Genomic DNA, 25656 nt, shown 5'->3' with positions numbered 1-25656 from the left:
TTAACCTGTGGCCTTGTTGTCTTATGTCTGAGCAAGTTTTTTGTCTTAGAAATCATCATTGTTCTGTTTGTAAAAAATAAATAAAAGGGTGGTGGGTGGTGTCTGATGGAAACTTATACCCTACAGACAATAACTGCCACAACTACAGCCACAATAATGAGCAGGCCTTTCAAGTTTGCCGTGAAACTTAGAAATAAGTACTTTTTTGGCGGTGATTGAGTTGTATTCTGGGTTTGGAGCCTGTGCTTTTTCTGTTTTGGGGATTTTCTGCACAACTACGTGGTTTTGTAGAGTTTAGTCTTAAAGAATTCAGTAACTGCAGTAACAGTGTTTCTTCAAAAAGCTGCAGCATGAGGCAGAGTGTATGCTGTTGTCAAATGGCAAGCTAAAACAAGACAAATGTCTGCTGGTGACTCCAAAAAGATTTGCCTTCCGTGGAGCTTCTGTGAAGCTTCTGCTTTCATTGCTGAAGTGCGGAGGATTCTCATGACTCCATCTGCTTTTATTAACTTCCTTCAGTCCTATTTTCAAGATGATAATCTTTACCCTGAGTTGGCCCATTTGCCTAAAACTTGCTGTAAAAATGAGTACTTAAATATTACATAAGCAAAAAGTTCATTGGAGAGTACGTAGTAGGGAAACAAGAAATCTTTTGCATGTATGTTTAAATAGTGCTTGCAGTATGACTGCCATTAGGTTTAGACTATTTTGTTGATGCTGTTGCTCCACCACAGCAGAAATCTCACTCCAGCTGCGTATGTGAAGGGTGTAAATATCAGAACTAGCAATTTTCTTCAAGCGTTTTCTTTGCATTTGAATGGATGCAAAAAAAAAAAAGGCTTCTGATCTGACAAGCAAACCTGATGATGGCTCTAGGAAAACATTTTTTTGTTGTTTTTGTTTTCAAAGCAATTTCTGCAGTTTTTCTCCACTTCTCTCTTGCACAATTTAGCTGAATGGAGATGTTTTATGCCTCTAGCACATAGCAGGATCCTCATGTCTATAGATGTTTTATGCAGTCTTTTCTTTTTGCAGTATCCTAGGGTGGTGTGCCTGAGGTGAATATTTTTTTTTCCTCTTCATCCCACAAAAGTGGGATTAATAACAATATAAACCCTAGAAAATTACACAAAAAAGAAGGTAGGAGTAGGATGGAATATATCTGCATTTGACAAATGTCTTTGTCATTTCTGACACCTGCATCTTCTAACATCTAACATCATCTGTTGTCCCTGAATATCTGCAGTCCTTCTCTGGGCCCTTAGAGCATCAGAAGATAGGGAACGGCAGTTTGTGACCCTACTTACAAGGAGATAAATTAAGGGTGTTCTCTGAAATTACAGGTAATTTAAAAGTAATTGCAAGAGATTTCTCTCAGTCTCTGCCATTTCAGGTATTTTCTTTCCTGTGGCAGACACTTGATAGGAATGCAGCTAAGTAAAGAAAGAAGTGTGAAGCCAGTTCAAGACTGGATAGGGTTATGTGTGTATTTTTAAATAATGGTCATATAAAAGTCAAACTGCTGATTGTGTTTCTGAACACAGAAGGAAAACCCACTATATTTGGGTTCAGTTGTAGTATGCATGGAGCAGTTTGGATTCCTCAGCGTCAGCTCCATCACAATGTGGGAGCAAAATGAGCAGGAGACGAAACAAAATCAAATCCGTTGCATGGGAATTTGATTTGACATGAAAGGCAAGTTTCCTAATTGAGGGAGGAGCAGTCTAGATACTCTAGCAGCAGAAAAAAAAAGTTAAACTGATTTAGAGAACAATTTTTTCTGAATATATATGTATCTTACAGTCCTAGTAAATATAGCATTTTAGGATTTGGTTGTACTTTCATGTAGAAATCTCTCTTGGTTAAAATAGTGCCTTGAGAAAAGGACAGATGGTAACTCTTTCCCAACTCAACTTCTGTAGTGAATAAACGGATGAGTATGATCCTTCTGGCTATTAGCAGTGATATGTATTAGGAGGCTGCTAATTTTCCATGGATTTGCTATGTGACTTAGATTTCTTGCAACACTGCAGCACTGCGATACATAGTAAAAAGCAGTAGATACGTGACAGGCACTTCTCCAACCATTTTTGTTTTCTGTCCAACTTTTCAAGAACAACCAGCTATGTGACAGTTCCTCAAAATTGCTTCAATTTCCTTGAGGATCACCAGGTGCCTTCTAAGCATGCCTGGGGTATTTCAAGTGAGGTGTTAATAAGACTCATTTCCTAGGCAGATTGGTGTTCCAGATTTATATATGCACTAGCACAAATTATTTTCCCCTCAGTAACTTCTAGTTTTCTGTAAATTTTTGATCCTTATGAAATTTAAGTCTGTGGTTGGGGACTGCAGGAGTCTGATGAAGAAGTATGAACAAGACTTTCAAGGTGATCTACTTCTGAGTTTTTGTTCCTTATTAATTACCATTGTTGTAATGAACAGGTGGCTAGTATAGTGAGCAGAAGTAGCATAAAGAGCAGTTTTTCATATTTCTAAGAAATGCATGGCAGGTAAAGAAAGCCTACTGGTTTTTTTCTTTTCCCAAACCACTTGCATTTGATTCTTCCTCACCAAACCACCACCAAATCAGTGCCAAACCAGGCAGAGCACAGCGAGTGTAAGGCTTTGCAGTTGTGCACAAATCTCTTTCAATTTGCCAGAGAGGAAGAAATTGGACAACATAGGTGGAATTCTTTTTTGTTTGATTTCCTTCCTCTCATTGCTGCTGTAATGAACACGTGAAAATTACCTCTAGCAAAACACTTAAGCTGAGATATAATCTGCCAAGGGAGTTTGGGCATACAGTACCTGCTTAAAATAACAATAAATTAGACAGTTGGATGCCGTGTTCTCAGTGCAGCTTTGAAAGTCTCTGGCTTGAAGTATAATTACAAATAAGATTTAAACAATGCCATTTATTTACAAGCTTGCTATGAGTCATGAATTGCATCTTTCTAAATTAACAAAAAGATTAATTTTCTCTTGTTTTCATTTCCATCATCCCCGATACCTTGGGGGGAATACCTTACAGAGTAAATGACTTCTGGGACCCCATCCGAAAACCATTCCAATGCGGAGGTTGGTGAGGAATGCTGCAGCTTCCCTTGGTAAAGTGCGTACCTCCTGGGAACACCTGGCATGCCTGTTCAGACCTGTACAGAGCTATCTGCTGGTGTTTGGGTGGCATTCATGTCTGGTTGTTGGACTGACTTGAAAGCACCCTCGCTAGATTGGCATTTGCCTGTTTAAAAATAAAGTTCTTTGTGCTATGGTAGCTTGCATATCTATCTTGTCAGGTCCTTGTGGATTTACCTACCATCTATATATGCTAAAAGATGTTCAGTGGTGAGCTATATCTGTACTATGGTGTGTTCTGCACTTCTATCCAGACCAAACTTCTCTTGGTTCAGCACTGAAGGGTTGACATAAGCAGTGGTCAGCAGGTGCTCTACAGCCCAGCTTCCCAGCAAATACCTTGCACACCATGTGGGTACTTGGAGTCAAGCATGGTTCCAGCCAATATCATGAGCAGAAGGAATAAAGGCTTTTGGGCATGAGACACTTACGCAAGATCTTAAGTCTACTCTCTACCTGTAACATGTATACCCCCACAGCAGAATGCTTTACAAGAAGTTTCTTTTATCTGAGAATCACTTTATCTGATAGCACTGATTTTGGTGCTCAGAGTTTGCAGTACTTCCTGAATCCTCATTCACTTTAAATTTAGTGACCACACAGGCACTTCGCAATACTTCTCTGAGTTACTTTTAATACTCGGACAGCATTGAGGGTTTTTTTTTCTCCTTTGCCTCAGACTTGCACTGTTTTTTTTATTTCATACCCTCTTCATTATGCAGCGTTCTAATGGGCATACAACTAAGATGCTTTATTTTCTGCCCAACATCTAAATCAAGAATAAATGATCAAAAGGATTGACATATGTCCTAAAAGAAGTACCTTTAATACCAGTGACTGATGTGCAGGACCATAGAACGTGGATTGCTGTTCAGATTGAGGACTGGTTTGCCTTTTAATTTTAAAATGGATCTTTTATTTTTCTTCTCTATTCAGTGAGAAAGGATGTTCACAGGACCCCAACAGGCTGTTTCTTCAACGGGAGCTCTGCCTTTTTATGTTCTGTACAAGTGTGGTGACTAAGCATTTTCTTCCTGACCCCTTCTCTTCAGCTGTTTAGATATTTCTATGCAAAAGTAGGATGTGGGTAGGGAGGGATTATTTCAGTGGTAGTCTCTTATGTGCAGCACCTGTGTCTAATCTTGATTGTCTCTGAGGATTTAAGTTTTCCACTTCACACATAAAAACATCCTGAGATAAGGCAGTGAGAGTTAGAGACTCTCTATCCCGAAAGTCATATTTTATTGGCCAGCTATGAAACTTCAGGTTATTAAACATCATTGCAAGAAATTTTGGTAGGTCTGTTTTTCACCAAAGTAGTTTGGTGTTTTATCTTACTAAAAGACTGACAATATTGATTAACAGAAGTGAGAGTTGTAACTGACAAGATAATGCATGCACTTCTGAGTTTATAGATACAGTGGAGTAATACTGCTGGTTTGCTTCTGTATAGAGAGGAAAAGCCACTATGGCTGGCTTCAGAATGCATATAGCTGTTCTGAAACAGGAAAGTCACTCTGGAATGAAATGTGGCCACTATGACCAAAATAAAAGAACTTCAGCAATTCCAGTAAATGAAGACATGAATTGCAAAGGAAGTAGTTTCTTTTAAGCGAAGGGTATTTTGTAAGTCAGTCTCTAGGTTATTCTTTATTCCCCTCACCCATTACCGTTTTAATCTGTTGGCCGATTTTGGCCACACTTGAAGAAGGAAGACGTCTCAAAGATGCAGTGCTGCTAGAGGTTTCATAGAAATTTGGAGCCAGGGAAATGAGGGAGTCCCTGTAACATGAGCTTAATGTTTATTAGATGTGAAAGAAACCACAAAGGCAAAAGATTTTGAACATCCGCCACCTCTGAAAAAGCTTGGAGAATGCTGTCTCAAGACATAAAGCCATAGGAAAGCAGGGTTCATTAGTTCTGCTTTTAGGAAATAACTTTTTGCTATAAACTTGCTGTGAACTGCCTTGTGGGACCTTGCCAAGCCTTTCTTTGAAAAAGATGTGGGCTTCTATGAGCTATGTGCTGCGGTTAACTCTTGATCTTGTGATTAGCTGTCCTGACTCTGAGGTGCACCTGTCATTAAGGAATTAATGCACATTCATGAGCAGAAGCTTAACAAATTAGAGCCTTTTACTGTTTATAGTTAAGGGGGGAAACCCAAACTCCTTCTCCAGCTAGCTATATTGCAGTGTCTCTTGAAACGAGTGGAGGCTATGTCCTTTTTTTTTCCCTTCTACTGCAATGTTAATTATCACAAATTAAAGTGTAGGTGACTTGCTGACAGCAATTTTTAAAAAAATCGGACTCTTGAGAAACGAAGGGTTCAATATCACCCTATTTTTAAAAAAAAACAGAAAACTTTCTGTGCAAGGTGAAGGAAGGGTTCTTCTGTGTCCTGGAAAGAATGTACAATTATTAATTTTTTTCCCAGGTTCCTGTACTCATCTATTTTTTAAGAAATTCATTACTGAATGCCCCGAGGGGTAGTTCATGGAATTTGGTATCGCTTTGAAATTCACGCAATGAAGTTAGAGTTAGTACTGTATTTGTCACTGGATGATCTTGAATTGAAGTATGGCATCTAACACTCCTAGCATGCTGCAGGAAGAGCTAGGGTTCATCTTTGGCAAAGGAGGAAGCCTACTCTGGTGGATAGCAGTCCGTGCTGAGGTTCGGGGGAAAGGTAGGGAGCTTAAGTCTCTTTCTGGGCTATGCTGCTCAATTAGTTATACATGAGCTCAGATGTATCGTCGCATCGCTCGCTGTTTCCCTTTCCCCATATTTAAAACAGGTAATGATACTGACCTGAATGATAAATGCTTAGTACTTTCTAGATGAAAAACACTATAGAAAAGATGTTTCCATTTACACAAGTCTTGTTAAATTCCCAAGTGCTTGTTAATACAATTCCATTGCAACATTTCTCACTAGTGACTATGCTCACTATGGTGTGTTTATCCACAGGAAATGTTTCCTTTTCTTCAACCCTAGTCTTTCCTTCAGAGTGGCAGTAAATTTTTTGATTCCTTGTTTTGCCTTGCAACAGCTAAAACACAGGCAGGCCTGTCAGCTGTGTCCTATCACAGATGCCAGTTACTGCGAAATCAGACCTTTGATCAAAGGCCTTTATGTTTGCAATATCAGAGGCTCAGCAGCCTTTATCACCTACCCACAATCTACAAATAAAGTTTGAACATGGAAAGTGGTTAAAATGGGTCTGCTTTACCAACATAGAAATAAAAGCTGCCCTAAATCAGAGAGACTCTCTCTCCTAATAACAGCAACAAAAAAAATGTTCCTGTCTGTTTATTTGGGAAGCACATGTCTTATAATCTTCCTTCTCCTAATTTCCCTTTCATCTGGGGCTCTTCTAAGCACTTCACAAGAACATAACAACCAAGCCCTACTGTATCTGTGACACACATGATTATTGTTATTATCTTCATTAGGCTAATGCAGACTCTGAAATTCTGCATGATCAAATAACTTACCCAAGGTTAAATAGTAAGGTAGTGTCAGGATTGGGAACAGAGCAGTCCTGTCTCTTAAGCCTGGGTTGAACTCAGGTTTTGCTAACGTGGGTGTGTTATTTAGGAGTGTGTATCACTGTGGTGTTACCATAGCCCTTCTTATAGAGGTCCTGTGGCAATGCAGCTAGGCAAAACCCAAAAATGTTGCTGTGGAGGGTCTTGTAGCTTCAGAAATTGCTACACGTTGCACCGGACAAAACACTCTCTAAATAAAACAGGGCAAGCCCTGCTTGTGCTATGAGGATTTCCTGGTATCGTTGTAGTCACATGGCTACACCAATGACCCCTTCCAATTATAGAGAAGCCCTAGCTGTCAGGCTTATTTTAGTGCACTCTATTCTCATCTAAGTATACACCCCCATGCAGGTATAAGGTTTTATACACAGATTTTGCCACTGTATCAGCCATGGAGCTATTGTAGAACATAGTAAAGTCTTTAATAGGTCATATTTAAGAAGCTAGACTGATGCATTTAAATATCTTCTGTGGTAACTCCAAAGCTGGTTTCTTTTCTCTTTTCCCTAATAGTGCTGTGGGTAAGCCCTGGGTTCCTTAACAAGCTTTTGTGCCCCACAGAGATCTTCTTTGAATACCTGTGTGCCTTCCTAATTAACTGTACAAAGCCACTTGCCTTGTCACCTAGATGAATTTAAGGACACATTGCTTAGAATAAGTAATGCAGCCGTGGACAGTTGGGCACCATGCTTGATCATTTCCTAGCACATCTTGACCAGGACCCAGAAGGAAATACAAATGCTTAATGCATTTCTGTGGGAGGTGCGTGCACACCCATGTGTGTGTGCATGTATGTGTGCAGAGGAGGAGAGTCGCATTGCTTTGTGCTCAGGGAAAGATATTTTCAATTGGTGGGAGATGTTGGAGTGGGCAATGTCAGATAGGCATTTCCACTCATACACAGATAAGAAAACACCTTTGTTCAGAAGACTGCAGTGGCTGCTTTAAATAGTTATGGAAGAAAACACAAGAGGGTTCCAGGAGCTTACACTAGCCACATGTAGTAATATACCCGCAAACATCATCTGTGGGAAAAATGTCTCCCTCAAGTCACATGGTGATATGAAAAAGCTCCTCTAAACAGAATCTTTTGATTTATTTACATCATGCATGTAGTAGGATTCTTGCATAGGTCAATGCACTTGTGATGGGAGAGTTCCCCAAGTGAATACCAGAATGGGGAGAGGGAAGGAGGAAGGGAATATGCGTTGGGTATGAGAAGCTGCTGTACAGATTGTAGTGCCCTCTGGATCAGGAGATGGGTGAGACCCATAAAGTCCTGGTTAGGATGCTCTAGAGAGAACAGGGAAAACAGGTGAATGAAAGGGAGCAGCATGCAAGGGTGGCCTTAGAGTAGCTTTATTCTCCTTCCTTTATGCAGGATGACAGACTCATAAACCTACTTACCACGTTCAGCAGTGGTGTCTCAGAGACGTTTAAAGCATATATTTAACAGTAAGGGCCATTCTGGGATTACTAAAGTTAGGGTAGGTATTTTTATCTGCAGCCAAAAGCTTTTTCATCTGGAAGTTAAAACAAGAAGATTTAGGTAGCTGCTTGAAATCACAGGGCTTTGGAGTTTTTTTACAGATTTCCTGTCATCTTAGAAGTGGGCTGCAGCACCAAGTTTGCATTACAGTTTTATCCAGGTTTTAATTGTGGAGGGTATGCTATAGGCAATTCCAGCTTTTCCTGCTTTTGCACTTAAAGCCTCAGGATCCTATCCAGGTCTAGGTCCCAGAGGGAAATTCATGTAGTGGACATTAACTAATATTGCAGAGCCGCTTTTTAAAATTGGCATGCAGCTTGTCAGGAGTGCTGGAGATGTGCTCATATACCCCCATCCCGACATGAAGCTGATTACCAGAACTCTTTATTAGCCCAGGACCATGACAGTAGATGTGTTGTGCTTTGACTGAGAAACTGGTGGTCCTGCACAGCAGAAACCTGCCTGGAATGTGCCTGATGTTCCCTGCCGGGCTGCTTTACTACCTGCCTGCTGTTCTTCTCCAGGCCACTCTGTACAGGGTACCTCTGCATCTGGAACCTCCCCTGCATTTTATAAAACGTTCTTTGTAGTAAAAAAGAATAGAAAGCTCCTTACAATTACATACAAGTATGCCAGCGTGCCCTGGACAGCTTGTGATGTTCCAAAATAGCTTCAAGGCATTGCTAAGCAGAAGCAAAATGCAAATGAGAAAAGAGATGCAGTCACTTGGAAGTATGTCCAATCTGAGTACATATTTCTAAAGATTTGATAGAAATCTTCTTAACTGGAGAAATTAGCTGTCATCTGCTGTAAATCACCAGTCACTAATTACCCCAGTTGTTCACTCATATCTCAGTCTTCTGTTTCACAAAAGTGTGTGTGGCTATAAAAGGGGAGGGAGTGGGTAAAAAATCCTCACTCACTAGAGTTTGTGACACTGGAGAATATAGAGGCTTTCTTCTCTTAGCCTTTGCAACCTTGAAATCTGCGTTTTTTGTTTCTCTCTAAGTAATTTTTTTAGTTTAACATTTTGAATTGAATTTTATTACAGTGAAATGTGATCTATTGACAGCCCCAGAGACATAGCTCCTTGTGCATAGAAGGTACACCTGACAGCACAGGCTTTTTGGTGGGCTGCTTCTTCCTAACCTGCCTGAAAATCTTGAGTCTGACAGGGGCTGTGTCAGAAGATAACAGTGCCACTTCTCATGGTCTGCATGACTGAGGCAGGCAACAAAGCGACCAGCTAGAGGTTATGCTTGCACAGAACTAGGTGGAGAACTGTTATCCTCACGTCATGCACGCCATTAGTTCTCAGTTTAGTACTGTTAAAATATTTGCATGTACTTTGGCTGGTTCCAAGCAAGTCATGTCCACCTATTTACTAGATAAGGTGGTATTGAGCATTCAGTAGGATATGGTAGTATGCTTCAAAGGTATTTGGTTAAAATATAATCAAGAAGATGAAAAAGTAAAAAGGCATCAAATTGATTCTGAGAACAAGAGCCTAATCATTATATATTGTCTCTAGAAGAACTTGTAAATGACTCTTTCCTTTGTTCATTTTGTCTAGCCAGAAAACCATGAGAATAGAGCTGTGAAGTCCATACCCACATCCGTACAAAGCCAGCAAAAATCTCCAGAATGTCTCCAAAAAAGATTTTGTAGATGCTTATTTTAATTTCCTTGCAATTTGTGGCTCATGCCAGTTTCCTGACTCATTGTCACTCTGGTATGGTGATACGCCAGGTTTTCCAATAAGGAAAACAAGGGAGTGGTGAGTCACTGGCTGAATTCATATGCACTTGATTTGCTCTATCATTATCTATACTGTTTTTATTTATTTTAATTAGCTTATATAGAAAGTCTCTGAGATATGTTTCATTGCATGAATTAGCTAGACTTGTTAATCTTCTGTAAAGATTAGAAAGCCAGAAGACAACTAGAGCTTTTGGTAGCAGGCCCAATTTTTTCTGCCATAGCATGCATAAGGAAAGTATGAATGGGGGGAGTCTCTGAATTTTCTAAGATTTGAATAAGTGAAATAATAACGTTCTTATTTTTTGAGGCTCTGCTCTTTGATCTGAAAATCTGTTAAGGCTGCTGGTCAGCTCTAAAACGTCGCAAGAGTAGCCTTTTCCCTCAGTAAAGATTGTGTTAGAGCAGAGGTATTGCAGTGCAAAGTGTGCCTTGCTTGGTTTGTGTGAGTTAAAAAACTAGAAAGAGGGTCTGAATTGAGTCCTGAGGTAGAGATGCTGGGTATGGGAGAAAGGTCTGGGCAGCTTCATCTGAAAGCTGTTAATGATTCCTGCCATTTCAGCTGACTAATATAAACCTTAGCTACTACTTACATTTCTGCTGGTTGTTTAAAGTTGTAACAGCTTTTGATTTTTACCATTCCACAAAAAGGAATCTTTCCAAGTCTTAATGCACAGGTTTGTTTTTAAGTTCAAGTCTAGGTTCCAATTCATTTTAGCCTGTCCTTTTAGCCAAATCATGTAATTTATCTCTAACTGAAGTCTTCCCTTGGCTTGTGGGAATTACAAGGCTGATTAATATAGGCTAAGGCAGGAGTCTCAAAGTGAGATGAGGCAGGGGTGAAATTAAGGATCTCAGTGTAGGGAGCTGTATGGCAGGGGTGGAAAGGAGAGCAAAGTGACACTGTGAGCTTAGTCTCAGATTTGACCCATGTCATTTTGCAATTTTACTGCTGAGAGCTGTTGTTGCATTGGATCATAAATGGAAAATCTTCTGTTTTGGAATTTATTTAAGCTCTTGGGCTCACCTTGGCCGAGTATCCCACGTTCCCCATTTGACAAGGGCTTCCTTCCCAGCCATAGTCCTGGGAACAGGCCTACACTGTAATTAGGGAGATGAAGGATTTGATTAGGGTGTGGTTTTGCCAGTGAGGCACCAAGCATTTGGCAGCCATAGTTGCATTCAAATTCCTATTTGTTTTGTTTTGACTTTTTTTTTTATAAATCTGAGCAGGACTAGCTGTCCTGTGCTGCCTTCCCTAGATGCCCTGACCCTGTGTTAATGATGCCTTGTGCTAATTGATTCTACACCTGATGAAAATTTTTTATCTCCTCCCACTCTTGCAGGCAATTTTGTGCTAAGACTTTGCGTACAATATTACAGTGGAGTTTGAGCTATGTTAGAGGAACCATCATTTATTACTATCTAGCCCCTGCCAGAGAAAGAGGAAGAAGTTGTTTTTTAATGTATTTTCTTCTCCAAGCCCTTGGTTAATTGCATTCCTTATTTTTTTTCCTAATGCTTAATTACTTGTTACATGCCGTGCAGGTAAGCCAATAGCCTTTGGGAACGAATGAATAGCTCGGATACTTCCCCACTGATATTATAGTAATGATAAAAACATTGAATGGAAAAAGTGGGTGTGACAGGTGGTGCAAGTCTCTGAGGTTAACATTGGTTTTTGATTCAGAATAGGAATGTCACTACAAAGCAGACAGAAATTTTTATTTTGTTTCCCAAGCAGTGGTGTGCTTGGCAGAGTGTACAGCATCTATCCTAATGAAAGCCCACTGAAAGTGCTACTTAGGTAAACAGCAAGTCCTCTTCTGTGTCAAAGCTACAGGTGTACGTCCTTATGAGCTTGGTCTCCATTTCAAACACACTCATCTGAGATGAGCCTTCATCCTGTCACCTTTCTGTATGTGCAGGTAGTGGGAGGCTATCGGTGTCTGTGAAGGCATTGAACTCTCACACTTAACTACTCTGGGGTTTTGTTGGTGGATTTTTAAGCAGCTGTTTCATGGCCTGTGAATGACTGTAGTGCTGGACACCAAGACCCTGGCTCATTTTGATCTTTGGCTTGAACTGCTGTGCTGTATTTCTTTCTTCACAGTGCTCTGCTTTGCTTTATTACTTAGGGAAACCCCCTTCTAAACATGCCACTGTGGGTGTTGGCAGTTTCTTTCCAATGCTTTCTAGGTCACAAGTGTTTTGCATGCCAGTGTGAGCAGATCTTAGGAAACCCTTGTTTTGATTTGTCTAGTTGCTGGTTTGGTTTTGTTTGTTTCTTTTTAATCCTGCAACACTATTTCAAAACCAAAGACTATTTCACCAATGCATATTATCATGTCATGCAATAGTGGAAATTAGTTTTGCAGAAGGAAAGTCAGTGTGTGTGTATATCCTAAGGAAGGTCCTGTCAATGTTTTCAAGCAAGACATCACCACTCATTTATTAATACTTAAAGCGCAGGCCTGCGTCTTTTTGCACGTAAGACAGGAATGCTTTCATGGTAATCCAAAGAAGGTGGTACTGCGTTTTAGTTCTAGACTTGCTAGTTCTGGTAGCAGTGGGAATTTATCTTGAGGTACAAATATCAGCAGGGCTACCATGGTGGTTTTCTGCAGCTGAGTATTTAAATACGGTCCAAATTGTGAAGCGGGCGTTTAATAGCTAGTGGGTGGCTGAGCTGAAGCCAGCTCGTTTGAAGCTTAGGGATCTGTGTGTGAACTGCAGTCACACCTTGGGGTTGCAGTGAAGATACAATCACAGAGACCTCAGAATAAACTTCTCTCCACCTAATCTTTTCACATGTCTCTGAACAGACAGGTGTGTACACCACTCCTGTGCCGCCTTAATGCATTATTTGAAACAGGTTGAATATGGCTGCAGGCATGAGGAAGAGCCTGATGGTAGGAAGGTGGCTTGTGCCTTTAATGGTTAGGAGGCCATCCCTGCTTAGTTACCTCCACCTGCGGGAGCTGGTCCTGGAAGAACCAGAGAGCACCACCTGGGAAGGAAAATGCCTTCCTAAGGAGGAGAGGTAGGTAGCAGCAGGTAATGGAGGAAAAAGAGCTGTCAGTACAGAGTCTGCTCTGGCTCTTTGGGAGCCAAGAGAGTGTGAGTCTGGGTTCTCCTCCGCCTCCCTTGAGGATTCCCCAAAGAGGGGTGTAAGTCCAGGGCTGCAGTGGGGCAGGAGAGAAGGTGCTGGGGGGCACACATGATTGCTGCCAGTGCCTGGCCTGCATTTTGTGGAAAGTTGTGTGCTGGTTCCTTTCAAGCACCTTAATTTTTCCCTATTAAAAGATACCTTTAAAAATGCATGTGCTTTTAAAGTAAGTAGTTATGTTGGCCAATGGTATTGCAGCACACATGCAGTGTTTAAAGAATGTGCATTGGCATTACTGGCACAAGGTCTGGTGAGCTGAAAACCTGTTGCTTTGTTTCTGTAGCTTTGCACTCTGTGCGCAGGCTAACTTTATATTTTGCACCTGCCTTGGAAGCAGTTTGAAATCCAATCATGACGTTTTGTTTTGGTGAGTGGAAAACGGGGCTCTCCCAGGGAAGCTCTAATGTCTTTTTGCTTTGAAATTGTGATTTCATTGTGGCTTAGCTTAGGAACACCGTCTCTTACCATGGTGACTCTTTATTCACAATACAGGTAGCAGTAGTTGAGTGAAGAGCCCATGTTTCTTTTAACTATAAAGGATAACCAGGGCACTCTGCAAACTAGATCTGCTATGGAGTAATTCTGGAAATGATGATTAACACAAGAAACATCTGTACTAAGTTGACCTTCTGTTCAGAGCATCTTTTTGCCCCATATCAGATGACCTTCCAGTCCTGCAACTTTTGTTTTGTTGTAGCTCTGTTCAGGAACACAAAGCCTATCTAGGCAAGCAGTTTGCCTCATCTGTGATCTGTATCACCTACCTTCTAGTTTGAAGCCTGAACCCCATGCTTCCAGGAAAATTCACCTTTCCCAAAGCATTTCCCCTAAATCAGAGGTAACTTAGTGATTAAATGTGGACTTCCATTCCAAAAGCCTCAGTATCAGGTCTTTTGTATTCACAGTTTGTGAAATGGCCATTAAAAATAGCAAGAGTACTCTGGATCCTAGAAACCCTCTGACACTGTCAGTGGATGAGGTCAGCCACATTATTCTTCCCCATTTACTTGACATTCCCTCCCTATCTAACACTCCACACCCAAAGACCTTTTATCCTCCAAATTGCTCTTAAAAGTCCTCTTCGCGCCCAGTGCCCGCAAAAATCCGATAACTGCCTTGGTGTCTTTGTCAGGTACTTAGACGCTAGCATGGCAGTCCTAGTAAAGTAACCTAGATAGGGCTGAAGTAACTAGTCATTCCTCTGTCTGGTTTCCCAGTAAGTCCTGTCTTTGTGCCCATCTTGATCAGCACTCCTGGCTAGGTACTGCCCATGTTTCATCTCATTGAGTTCCAAGCTCCACATCAGCATTAACAGTGTCTGGTTCAGCTGGTAAGATACTTTGGAAGGTTGGCACTGTGTTTCCTGTATGTTTGTTCAGTCATGAGAATGCCGAATGTGCTTACGAAGTACTAGGTGATGGCACTAACGTGTGCCATGTAATCAATCATAAAAGACATCCCAAATGGCCATCAGCCTGCTGAGAGGCTGTCTCGGGAAGAGGGGTGCCTGTTCGCTGCACATGGCTATTTTGAGATCCTACTGGGACATAGGTATGAACTTTAATCCAAGAAAGGCCTTGTCAGCCTTATGTGGCAGCTTCCCCTTCTTGGATTGCATCAGGTGTTGTGAGACACCTGGGAGCACAAATCTACAGGCAACCTGATCATTGTCTGGAGCCTGGCTCCAGCTATCTCTGCCTTCCCATCATCTAGAAGCAGAAGGGAAAGTCAAAAGCTCTATCATTTTCCTTTATTCTCCCCTGGTCTATCATTGCTTAATTGTATCCCTAATTCTTATTAAAGTTTGAGGTGAGTCATTGCCATGGTGAGGTGGAAACAGAGCTGAGCAAATTTAAGAGAGGAGGAGTGTCTTCCCATGTGAGCGTGCTGAGCAAGAAAACTCCCACAGCAGAGAGAAACTCCTATCACATCACAGATGTGTTGCATCATCTGCTTGCTGCTGCCTCTAATTTAATGCTCTAAATCCCATATCAAAACACCTGTAGTCAAAAAAGAATATAAAATAGACTTCGGAGTGGGAAATTCATGCCAATTAGACATGCAGATCTCTCTTAATCATCTGAGACCTTCTTCCAAGCTCACACAGGACTTACAATTGTGGTCCTGTATTGTCCTGTTGCATTGACTATCCACAGAACCCACTTCCCTCTCCACCACCAGAATAAAGTTGTAGGCTTAATCCAAGGTGGCTGCACTTTAGTGTCCTAAATGCATTTGATTTGTGGCTACAGTAGTTCAAGCTTGTAAAACACATGATGATCTCTTGTGGAAAAAAGCACTGTAGAACTGTAAAGCCATTGTCACTGGGCAGATAATTTCCTTGTAATGAACTGGAAGACCTCCTCTGCTTTACTGTGTAAGTACAAGGGATTATAATGGTACCTGCTGTTCTGGTTTCTGATGCAAATCCAAAAAAATCTTCTTTCGGAGGCTATGTTTTCCATCGCATCCCAGGCTACTGCTCCTTGTAACTTTGGATGGTTTAATGTGCCTCTGGCATTTTGGCACAGCTGGGAATATGTTGCTGTAGGCAGGGCAGGCCCCTTCAGGGTGATGGAGGGAGATCTGGACGTGCGTGTGTATTCCACCATGGGATTAGGAGCACAGAATCCCAGAGTAGTTGAGACTGGAAGGGACCTGTGGATGTAATCTAGTCCAACCCCCATGCTCAAAGAATCTGCTTCCTCAGACAGTTTTAATAAGGCAGGGCTACAGCTCTTAATCTCCCTTTTCCCATCACTGAATCAGTCCCTTTGGTATCCTGTGGCAGGACAGTAGGTTGTGCTGTTTTGCTTTTTGTACAGGTGAGATTCTGTTACGGGCTTGCTCTTGACTGTTGTGCACCTGCTAGTTTAGAAGGTATGACTCCTGCTTAGTGATCACTTCAGCACAGAGGTTTTACCATGAGACCGACCAGCTTCAGAATACATTTTTTTCATCAGCTGCCATCCTAATTAGAGCGTTTGCTGGGACCAGTACAGTTGCAGTGTCCCTGGTTTAGTATTTTACTGCTTTGTTTTCATTCGCGGCCTTTAGGTAATATACTTGCAGCCCATTTCACAGAGTTTAAAGATTAAAATGAAAATCCATCATGAGTTCAGTGGGAGTTGAAGCCCCATCCTGAAAGAAAGGTGGGTGCAGAACTTAGCCCTTTGTTACTGAAATAAAAGAAGCTGCAAATTGATGGGCTGAACAGGAGCATGGCATCCACCAGGAAGCCATTTGCCCATGGATCAGGAGGTGAATGGGCATCACTGTGACCGCCCAGTGATGTACCTGCTCGGATTAAGTCTTGTATTGAATGTGTCTGTAAAAGTAAGAAAAGCTTGGATCCCTCTGACTTGGCTTCTCCAGCTGGAGTGTCTGGGGCTCAGCTGTGGGGAGGTAGTAAGATATTTCATTTGTGTGTAACACAACTGAGTGATGATAGGAGAGCATAAGAAAACATTGTATTCAGTATTTCCTCCCTTCTTCCATGTTCTACTTGAGAATGTTTGTGGGTTTTATCTTCTATAAAATTGGGATTATAGTACCTACAAGTTGTTTTGACTTGCTGAGCTTCACCTGATGTGGGCAGTCTGAGACCAACCAATAACGGAGCACAAATTGAAGGTGTTCAGAGCTGGTTAAGCTAAGTAAGGCTTCTAGGTTGGGTTGCAAGAGAACCGTTTTTCTGTGAAAGGGTGGGGACACCAAGGGGAGTGTGTAAGTCATCTAAGTCGCAGAGGGTTTTGCTAGGCAAATACAAAATTTATTTTTATTCATCAGATACTGCCTGGATAATGATATCTCAGTTATTAATGGAGCAAATTTGGGAAGGATAGCCAAGAAATGCCAGGGCACTTTGAAAATGGAGGTAAATCTGCCATCCAAGAGGAAGCTAAGAGTTCCTGTTGGAATTGGAGTAGACAGCAGTGCTCCGAAGGAAAGGAAAGGCTAGGGGAACACTGTGTCCGGGTGGATGTAATCAGGCACCTAATACTTCAGAAAATTACAGAATCACAGAATAATCGAGGTTGGAAGTGACCTCTGGAGATCACCTGCTCCAAGCCCCCTGCTAAAAGCAGGGTCAACTAGCGCAGGTTGCTCAGGACTGTGTCCTGTTGGATTTTGGGTAACTCCAGGGATGGGGAATCCACAACCTCTCTGGACATCCTGTTCCAGAGTTTAACACCCTCACAGTAAAAAAGTTTTTTCTTATATTTAAATGGAATTTCCTGGATTTCAGTTTGTGCCCTTTGCCTTTTTTCACTGGACACTAGTGTGAAGATCCTGGCTCCGTCTTCTTTACCCCCTCTCCTATCAGATATTGATACATATTGATAAGATTCACACCCTTTCCCACCCCAAGCCTCTCTGCTCAGGGATAAACAGTCTGATGGAGAGAATACGAAGTGGGGATTGTTGTAGGAGGTTGAACTAGTGTTACTGGGCAGATATTGGTACTCTAAAGCCAACCTGAATGCTGCCCTGAGTAAATGGTGATGTACAAGTAATAAAGAATAGGACAAATGAGCTTTCTTGCTTTTTCCTTCCTTCTCTGTATCTTTTTTTCCTTTAGTACCTTTAATTAATGTCTGTTTTCTTGGCATTGTCCCAGATGTCTTCTGGGAATTGTTATCACTGGGTCTTTTATCTCTTGTGTTTGTCATTTAGTGTGATCCTGGCAGTCCCAAAAGCTAAGATATTTATGGTGAGTGAGTTCAGGTTGGTGCTTAGTTTATTCCCATGACCTGCAGTGATGAGCAGAATCAGTTTGGATAAAACCTCAGGTCAAATTTTGAACTAGAGGTGAACTTTTATAGATGTTCAGTACAGTTGGAGAATGGTGTTTCTCATTTTTAAAAAAAGAAACTTGCATATACTCAGTTTTGGGGAAGACAGTAGCCTAAATAAGGAAGTCCCAGATATTAAGAGAGCAGCTGTCTCTGTTCAAGACACAAGAGGTCAGAGTGCAGTTTTTTTAGACCCTAGACAAACACTCATGCCTATGGATCTGTATCTGACACAACTGGACCATCTTCAGCTTGGCAAATGTGTGTCCCCCAAGATGAGTTATAAAAGCTCTCCTGTGCATTTTCCTTGTTGGCTAGTTGGTTACAAAAGCATGCCTGTTCATGTGTACATGACGTTACGTGTATTATATGTTTGATACCTAAGTGCTAAATCTAGCTGAATATGTAAATACTACAAAACCCATTAATTTTGCTTATACCAATTAATATATTGGGGGTTCAGGGAAGAGAGAAGGTTGGTTTTGGTTCTGCTTGTAGTTGCTTTAAAGCTAAGCATTTGGTCAATTACCCACCTGTACTGAGCTATTTTAAATTTATTTTCTACATTTGTTTTGGAAATGAGAACCCCCCAGAAGTAGTTAAATGTGAAAACCTCCATCATTGCTCCTATCAATGTGTCATATCTCCTCCCAAGAGAGATTTGTTAAAACTTGTCTTGGATTCAGTTTGTCTGTCTTGTTGAACCATTTGAATCACCTAAGGCAGAGAATCAGTTTCCCTATATTTCTGTAAAATAACAGAAGTAAGGGATCTGGATTCTGCAGAAAACAAACAAAAAGAAATCCCTTATCTTATTTAAGTAGAAAGGAAAAAACACTTTCTCGTGCATGAGGATTTCATTCCCAAACTCTTCGCATGATATCTACCCACCTCTGCTGTTACTGTAGTAGCCCAAAAGTATTGAGTGTGCATGTATAGAAAAGAAGCTGATGTGCAAACTTTAGAAGTTATGTGTCTAAACTACTGGAATTTGAAACTTTGCTGATGCTTCACAAAAGATTTGAGTTGTATGCTTTTCAAAGGCTGAAGGCACTGAGTTTCTTCTCTCTTGTTTTCCCTGCAGGTGTGTTACTAGACATCCAGCAGCACTTTGGAGTCAAAGACAGTGGGGCTGGCTTATTACAGACAGGTAAGATTATTTGTTTTCTCGCTGGTTTTTATAACCTTCCGCTTCTCAGAAGGGTGCCTTCAGGTTTCTTCATTTATGGCCCTTGGACACACTGGCTGTGAAGTACGCTCTTACTAGGAAGATGAGTGAACATGAGGGGTTTTTTGGTTTTGATTTGCTGCTGGGTGGGAGATCAGGGATCAGAATGACTTGAGTGCAGAATGTGCCAAAAGCAAACAAGCCTAACGATATTATTTATGACAACTAAATTCAAATAGGAGGTGCCTACTTCCCCTAGATCAGAAAACTCATGATAAACCAACAGCAGCATCCTGTTGTTCTCACTTCTCTTAACTCTCTGTAGGTTGGTAATAAGTGTGATGTATGATGCCCTTCATGTGCTCTACAGAGAATCTGCTGAATGTACAGTAATTGGGAGTACAGTGTGGCATGAAAATGTAAAACTCATCAGGACAAGTACTTGAGGATGAAAACTGCAGGAAAGGCTAACAATCATTGCATTCACAGTAACTCATGGATTAACAATATCCCTATGATTTGGTAGCGTTAGCTTCAGACATTTCTCTCCTTGTGTGTAATGAAGAAGGATTATTGCAATTGTGATGTCCTTTTAATGTAGCAGACATTTTAATATTGCAGACATCTGCAGACAGAGCTGTACAACCCCAGGACAAACCCAGCTTTTCTGGCCTCTAGTCCTGAGGTGGTTTAGAGGAGTGCCTTTGTCAATGGGCTAGATTTGATGACGTTGAGTAGCGGTCTCATGTAGTTATGACAGCACATTTGGTCTTTATGGAGAGTTGAAAGGACTAGCTGGAGAGCAAATGCAGTATTTTAAGGAGAGAAACAGTCTGGTTTGGAAGTTTCCTATAGAATTATTAGTTGGAGTCATAGATTTGTGGTGCTGTGGTTGTCTTGTCACTGTCATCTGTCTGAGGGAACCACACTGGAACAATTATATCTCTGAAAAAATTAGAATTCAATTAGGATTAGAAATAGTGTGCCAGAAAGACATTTTTTTCCATGCTTTTTTCCTTATGCTATCACAGTGGATCCCAAATGCCTGTCAGGAGCTTGTCCGTGAAACTGTAGGCAACAATAAAGTGTATAAAATAATTCATTCTTTACAATCACGCTAGAGGTGAAAATGTTCTGGAGCTCCATTATTTGGCCTTTGATTTCAAACTATGTGAACCGCTGCAAGTATCCTCCTTTTTATTTTCTGCAACCTGTGACACAGCAGGGTCCTCACCTGTGGTTACAGCTTCTTGGTAATGTTGCAATACACACAATTAATAACAGTTTGTATTAGGGCTTTAAAAACTCTCTTCCTGTGGGACAGCAGAGTTCAGCTAAGCTGATGTGTACAGCACATGTCCAGAACAGAGAGCCTGAGCTTTACAAGTGTTACCGATTATAAGCAGCATCAATCAGTTATGCCCACAGTGGCACTGGTTGTCCGTCAGGCTCTTTTCTACAGCAATTATTTGTATTTATTTATTGTACTCAGAGGAACAAGTCCTCAATGTATCATTAGACATGAAGTGCCTTCAAGAAAATATTCTAGTGGAAAATGACACTTGCCAAAGCATATATTTAATCTTCATTCCCCTCAGTGGATGAAATCCTTCTGCAGATGATTTACTGACAGCAAATAAGAGCTAAGCTCCAACAGGGCATTTCATTTGTTAATTGCAAGAAACGTTATTTATTTCTCTAGCAAACATACATGGCATATGAAAACAGCATCACTGAGGTATTGCAAGATTGCTGCTGAGTGTGTCATATGTTTTGTAACTCATAGTTGTTGCTTTAAGAAAAGCAACATTTTTCTCTTGGTTTTTTGTTGATCTGAAAACTGAGGGCTTGACTTTGCCCCTGCAATATAAATAATGTATTAATCACAGCGCCATCACAGGAGGAGAGTTCTCACAAAATAAAACACCATTTCACGTAAGTAAGAGTAGGGACACAGAGCTGAAAACTTATTAAATGTATTACTTAAGCTTAACAAGTTTCTGTGTTGGCAGTTGGCCCATGTACCCTTAACCCTGGTGAAATAAAACACACTGGCCTAGAACACCATAAACACTACTTTTAATCTTTTGTCTGCTCTCGATAAGTCTGACGTCTCTAGATGTGCAAATTGGGGAAAATGGATGCAGAGTGTAAAAGCATTTGACCAAGGTTGCAGAGGAAGCCTATAGAAGAACTGGGGCCAGGACTGATGTCTCCCAGACCTCTGCCTTAACCTTGAACAGTTCCTTTGCAAGCAGACAGACAGAAAGATCATTTTATTCCCAAGAGATGGTCCTGCTAACTAACTGAGTGATGTGAGACGAAAGACTGCTCATCCTGAATATGTCCTCTGAATAAAGAGTGGATTAGTCCTCAGGTTGTTAATCCTGCATCTAAATGAGTCCTAAATTAATTTACAATGTTAATGAGGGGGAGTGAAATGTAGTATTCACTGGCAGTTCATATCACTCATCAAACAGGCTTTAAAAAATAATAAAGAAAATCCTTTTAACTGAGAAACAAGGCTGCACACAGATTTAGGAAGAGGTGGTACTGAAAACTCAAACAGCAAGGGGAAAAGAAATCTACCAAAGGCAAGGTATGACCCTACATTCATACCATAAACCATTCTTTGCAGGCACAGCCAATCTCATAGCTCTCTCATTCCAAATGTTCAAAAGCCAATTCATACACTCTCAGCTTCTGGTGCTCTCTGGAAAGCAAAGGTGACTGGTTTCTTAGGAATTGCAAAGACAGAATTTGAATTTTTGTCTTCTTTTATATTAATCCCAAGGTAAAAGCTGCTCTTTGCCTAGGAGATATAATGAAAACTGGTTAGAGGGTCACTGTAGCTCCCTGTACAGAAAAATCACAGAGGCACTCCAGCCTCATCCATAATGGAAAGGAGCAGAACGTGGTAGTCTCTGCAGCAAGGATCCTGTGACAGCAAAGGACACGCTGACAGATGGATCGCAATTGCTGCTTGCCCAGTAGCATTGTAGACCAACAGGCATATAATGATCTTGATTCCAGAGCCTCAGTTATCTCTTGATGCTGCTATAATTCTGTGCTGATCTTCCTTTTTAAAGCACTGCATACACAGTTATATAAATATTAGTTAAGTTCACTTAACTGTCCTACAGGTCTGCATCCAAGTTTTCTTGTGCTTTTCATTTCTTTTTGGTGGCTTTTCCCAGCTGGAGAAAGGGTAATCCTGGCTGGTCTCAGAAGGTGATAGAGCATCTCCTTGCCTGCTTGAGCTGTACAGCTGTAGTCAGTCAATACATTTATAAGCCAAACCATAGAAAAGGTCTTTCCCATGTGTGGAGTTAGGTAGGAGCAGCAGTTTGGACTCGCCAAAACTACAGGCAGCTAAAAACACAAAGACTGAGAAGATGGACAACTAGATTTGTAGAGCTGCTTCAAAATAGTGTTACGTTTGCATATTAGACCACAGGAGTAGTGCCCCAGTGCTGTACTCTGTTTTTCACGAGATTTCTTCCCCTTCTTTCTTCAATTTTTGTGCTTTATTGCTCTGTCTGCTTTCCTTGCCCTTGGATTTATTTTGCGTTTGTGCCTGTTACCAGTGTCTATTTAGCACACCAGAGCTCTAATAATAATAGTGCCTGGCTCTCAATACAGTTTGTCTTCTGTAGATCTCATGATGTTTTATATAGGGAGGAATAATGAGGCTTGCCCTTTTCTACAGATGGGGAAACCAAGAAAGCCAGATGGGAGAAATGACCTGCCCAAAGTCACACAGCAGGTCTGAGGCAGAGCCAGAATGAGAACTGCAGTCCAGTTCCTGAATATGCAACATTCAACTGGGTTAATGCTTAGAACCAGAGATTTGGTCCTTGTTAATGGGCACCTTAATCTTCTAGCCTAGGCAGCTCAGGGGAAGGCACATAGAACAGTGGGGACTTTTGCAAGTGGAAACTGCAAGGCATCAAATGGAGGGTATGGCAAGGATTCCATTGAAATTCAGAGGGGAAAGTGTCTGTCTTCAGAAAGAGCATAGGGATGTCATTAGAGGAAACCTTGGTAACCAAAAGTTTATACCATAAGGTCAGAAGAAAGGAAATGTGTAAGGAGCGAGAGATCTGGAAGGACTCATGAAAGGTGAATAATCATAGATAACTGGGGCTCTGAAAGAACTTGCCTCTGCTTATGTGGAGAGACATGGGCATTCTCCCAAATGCCTTTCAGCCCCTGGTTTCCCAGGAAGCCTAGCAATGCCAGGTACTTTCTTAAGTCTTGCTGTGGGCTCATTTTTCCTGTAAGGGTCAATTCCAGCTAAAACCTCTGTTCATTTGAAAAGTGAAACCTTTACTTACCTGAGTTCCCCTACCTCTTGAGCTGACCTAGTGTAACCTTGCACTAGACTTCAACCTTGCAAATACATTAGCAGCTCTGGTGTGCTGTGATTGTACCAACCAAGCTATAAGCACTTGCAGTGAGTAACGGTCTTGAAACACTGGAGTGCAATGATGGGATAAATCAGACTTGCTAAATTGAAGGTTTTTCTTTCAACTCTCTTTGACTCCCATCATCTTGTCATTAGCTTATGATGACAGCTTATGCTGCTCAAACATTTTTTATTTATTTTATTTTTCATACCTTCTCTGGATGCTAACCTTGAATATGTCTATATTACATGAGTTGCAGGTGCCGCATGTTTCTTTTCTACCATCTGCTTCTACCTGAATAGATACTGTCTTGCTCCTCATCTGTGCTATGCATAACTGAATCATATCTTCATCTTTCACTTCCTACTGCTTAACTGTTCTTCTTGCTAGAACAGAGGAGCTCATATTCTGGACACTTTCCTATTTTCTATTTAAAATTCATGGGCTTTCCTTTTGAGTGAATGACTCCTTACACCAGACCACCTCCCAAGGCCCTGGTATCTCAGGTGTCCAAACCAGAAGTTGAGACCAAATGCTTTGTCGTTGCTCACCTTGATTTTTGACTGCAAATGATTTGGACCATCATGTCCTACCCAGAGCAGGTCATGCCACTGTCATCTTCCCTTCCCCCAACCATGCTAAGCATTCTTAAATCCAGGTTACTTCTCTGGCAATCTGGGGCTCTGCATGACAGGACTAGGTGGAGCTCCCTTTCTTCCAGAAGGAGATCCTCTAAGTTATGTCAACAATGAGCAAAACCTTTGTCCCCATTTCCCCCTCCATACCTGATTTTGTATCATTTCTTGGGAACTTTTCCAGCCTTCTGTGGCATGCCACTGATCTAGGGATTAAACAGTTTGTATAGGACAGCTCCAGTTCAAGCAATAAAGATGAAAAAGCAGGGCTCTGCATTCAATGTGCCTCGATTAATGTTGTGACAAGGGTAGGTCTTTTCCTTATCAAGGTAGAGTCAGTTGAGATAGTCCAGATCCTGATTATTTCCGGCATAAATCCTTTACAAGTTCCAACAGTCCTTTTTTCCTGTGTGCTAGAATGGTATCTGATATGGTAAGAAGTCATGGCAGTCTGAGAGTCTGATTCATGAAAGCAGTTAAGCCTATTTGGAAATCCCTCTGCAATCAAGAATGAAAGTATTTTCTCGAATCAGTGAGCAGGTTATAGGAAAATGTGTTTGTGCCCTAGCCCTGTCCCCCGTACACCAAGGACCAAACTATAAAAATGCTGTTTACAGTGTGAACTCCCACTGGACAGCCCTAGATTGCAAAGTAAATAATCTTTGGTGGGGGAGAAAGGGCAGGGAAGTGAGGGGAAGATGTCCTTGCCTCCTGCTGATAGGAGGGAAATGCTTGAGCCAGTGTTGCACTTTGTCTTTTTATTGTACGTGTCAGCAGGTGAGTGCAGGCTACTAGAACAGGGACAGGCTTGTCTTCATTAACATCTTGATTTTATGATACTACATAGCCACTAACACAACATAACAATTCATTTTCCCATCCTGTCTTCCTGCTTTGCAGAAGGAAGGTTTGTCCTAACTACTGGCCTTTCAGGCAGGGCAGTTGTTGCAAGAGAAACGTGCACTTGTGCTGCCTGTGGCATGTCTGTTCTGTAAGTAGATATTGGCCTGTTTTCCCTTAGGCTGTAGTTCAAGCACCTCTTGCCAAGGTTGTGTTCACTTCTGTAATTTATTATAATAATGAGGGGAAAGATTTCCCACAGATTTTAGAGAAGTAGTTATCATTCCACCCAAAGTCCTAACAGTTTTTAACATAGCCTGTTCATCTCCCCCTACACATGTACCTCAAACCTCAGAATTTCATTCAAGCTCTTTATAGTGGAAGATGGGATTTTTGTTGGTATTGTGTAATTCTTTTAAACAACAACTTCCTCTTAATACCAGCTACTCAATCTCATGTAGCAGGCATCTGCACTGTATTGTGTGTTTCATGCACAAATACTTCAGAAGGGCTAGTCTTACCACCTTTGCTTTTTTCATTAACACCATATTTGGAATTTTGAAAGAGGGAGATGAACATTTGAGTTACATTAACAGTTATTTTAATGTCATTATTAGACATCTAATGGCTACCAGTTGCTGGAAGAGAGGTGTGTACTTACATTCGATACCTCACAAGTAGCTTAATTTTTTCGCTCCCCCTCTGCAGT

General features: G+C 41.2%; 1 protein-coding gene across 1 annotated transcript in view; it reads left to right on the top strand.

Annotated features, from left to right (window-relative positions):
* The window catches only part of SPNS2 (SPNS lysolipid transporter 2, sphingosine-1-phosphate), a 141620-nt gene that overhangs the window by 18673 nt on the left and 97291 nt on the right, over positions 1 to 25656 (top strand). Inside the window, exon 2 of the mRNA XM_075032466.1 lies at positions 18980 to 19045. Within this exon, the coding sequence (XP_074888567.1) occupies positions 18980 to 19045 (66 nt within the window). The remainder of the gene's footprint in view (positions 1 to 18979; positions 19046 to 25656) is intronic.

This window comes from Buteo buteo, chromosome 7 (assembly GCF_964188355.1).
Source record: "Buteo buteo chromosome 7, bButBut1.hap1.1, whole genome shotgun sequence".
Classification (NCBI taxonomy): domain Eukaryota; kingdom Metazoa; phylum Chordata; class Aves; order Accipitriformes; family Accipitridae; genus Buteo; species Buteo buteo.
The sequence above is the reverse complement of the archived record's forward strand: the minus strand, read 5'-3'. Positions and strand labels throughout refer to the sequence as shown.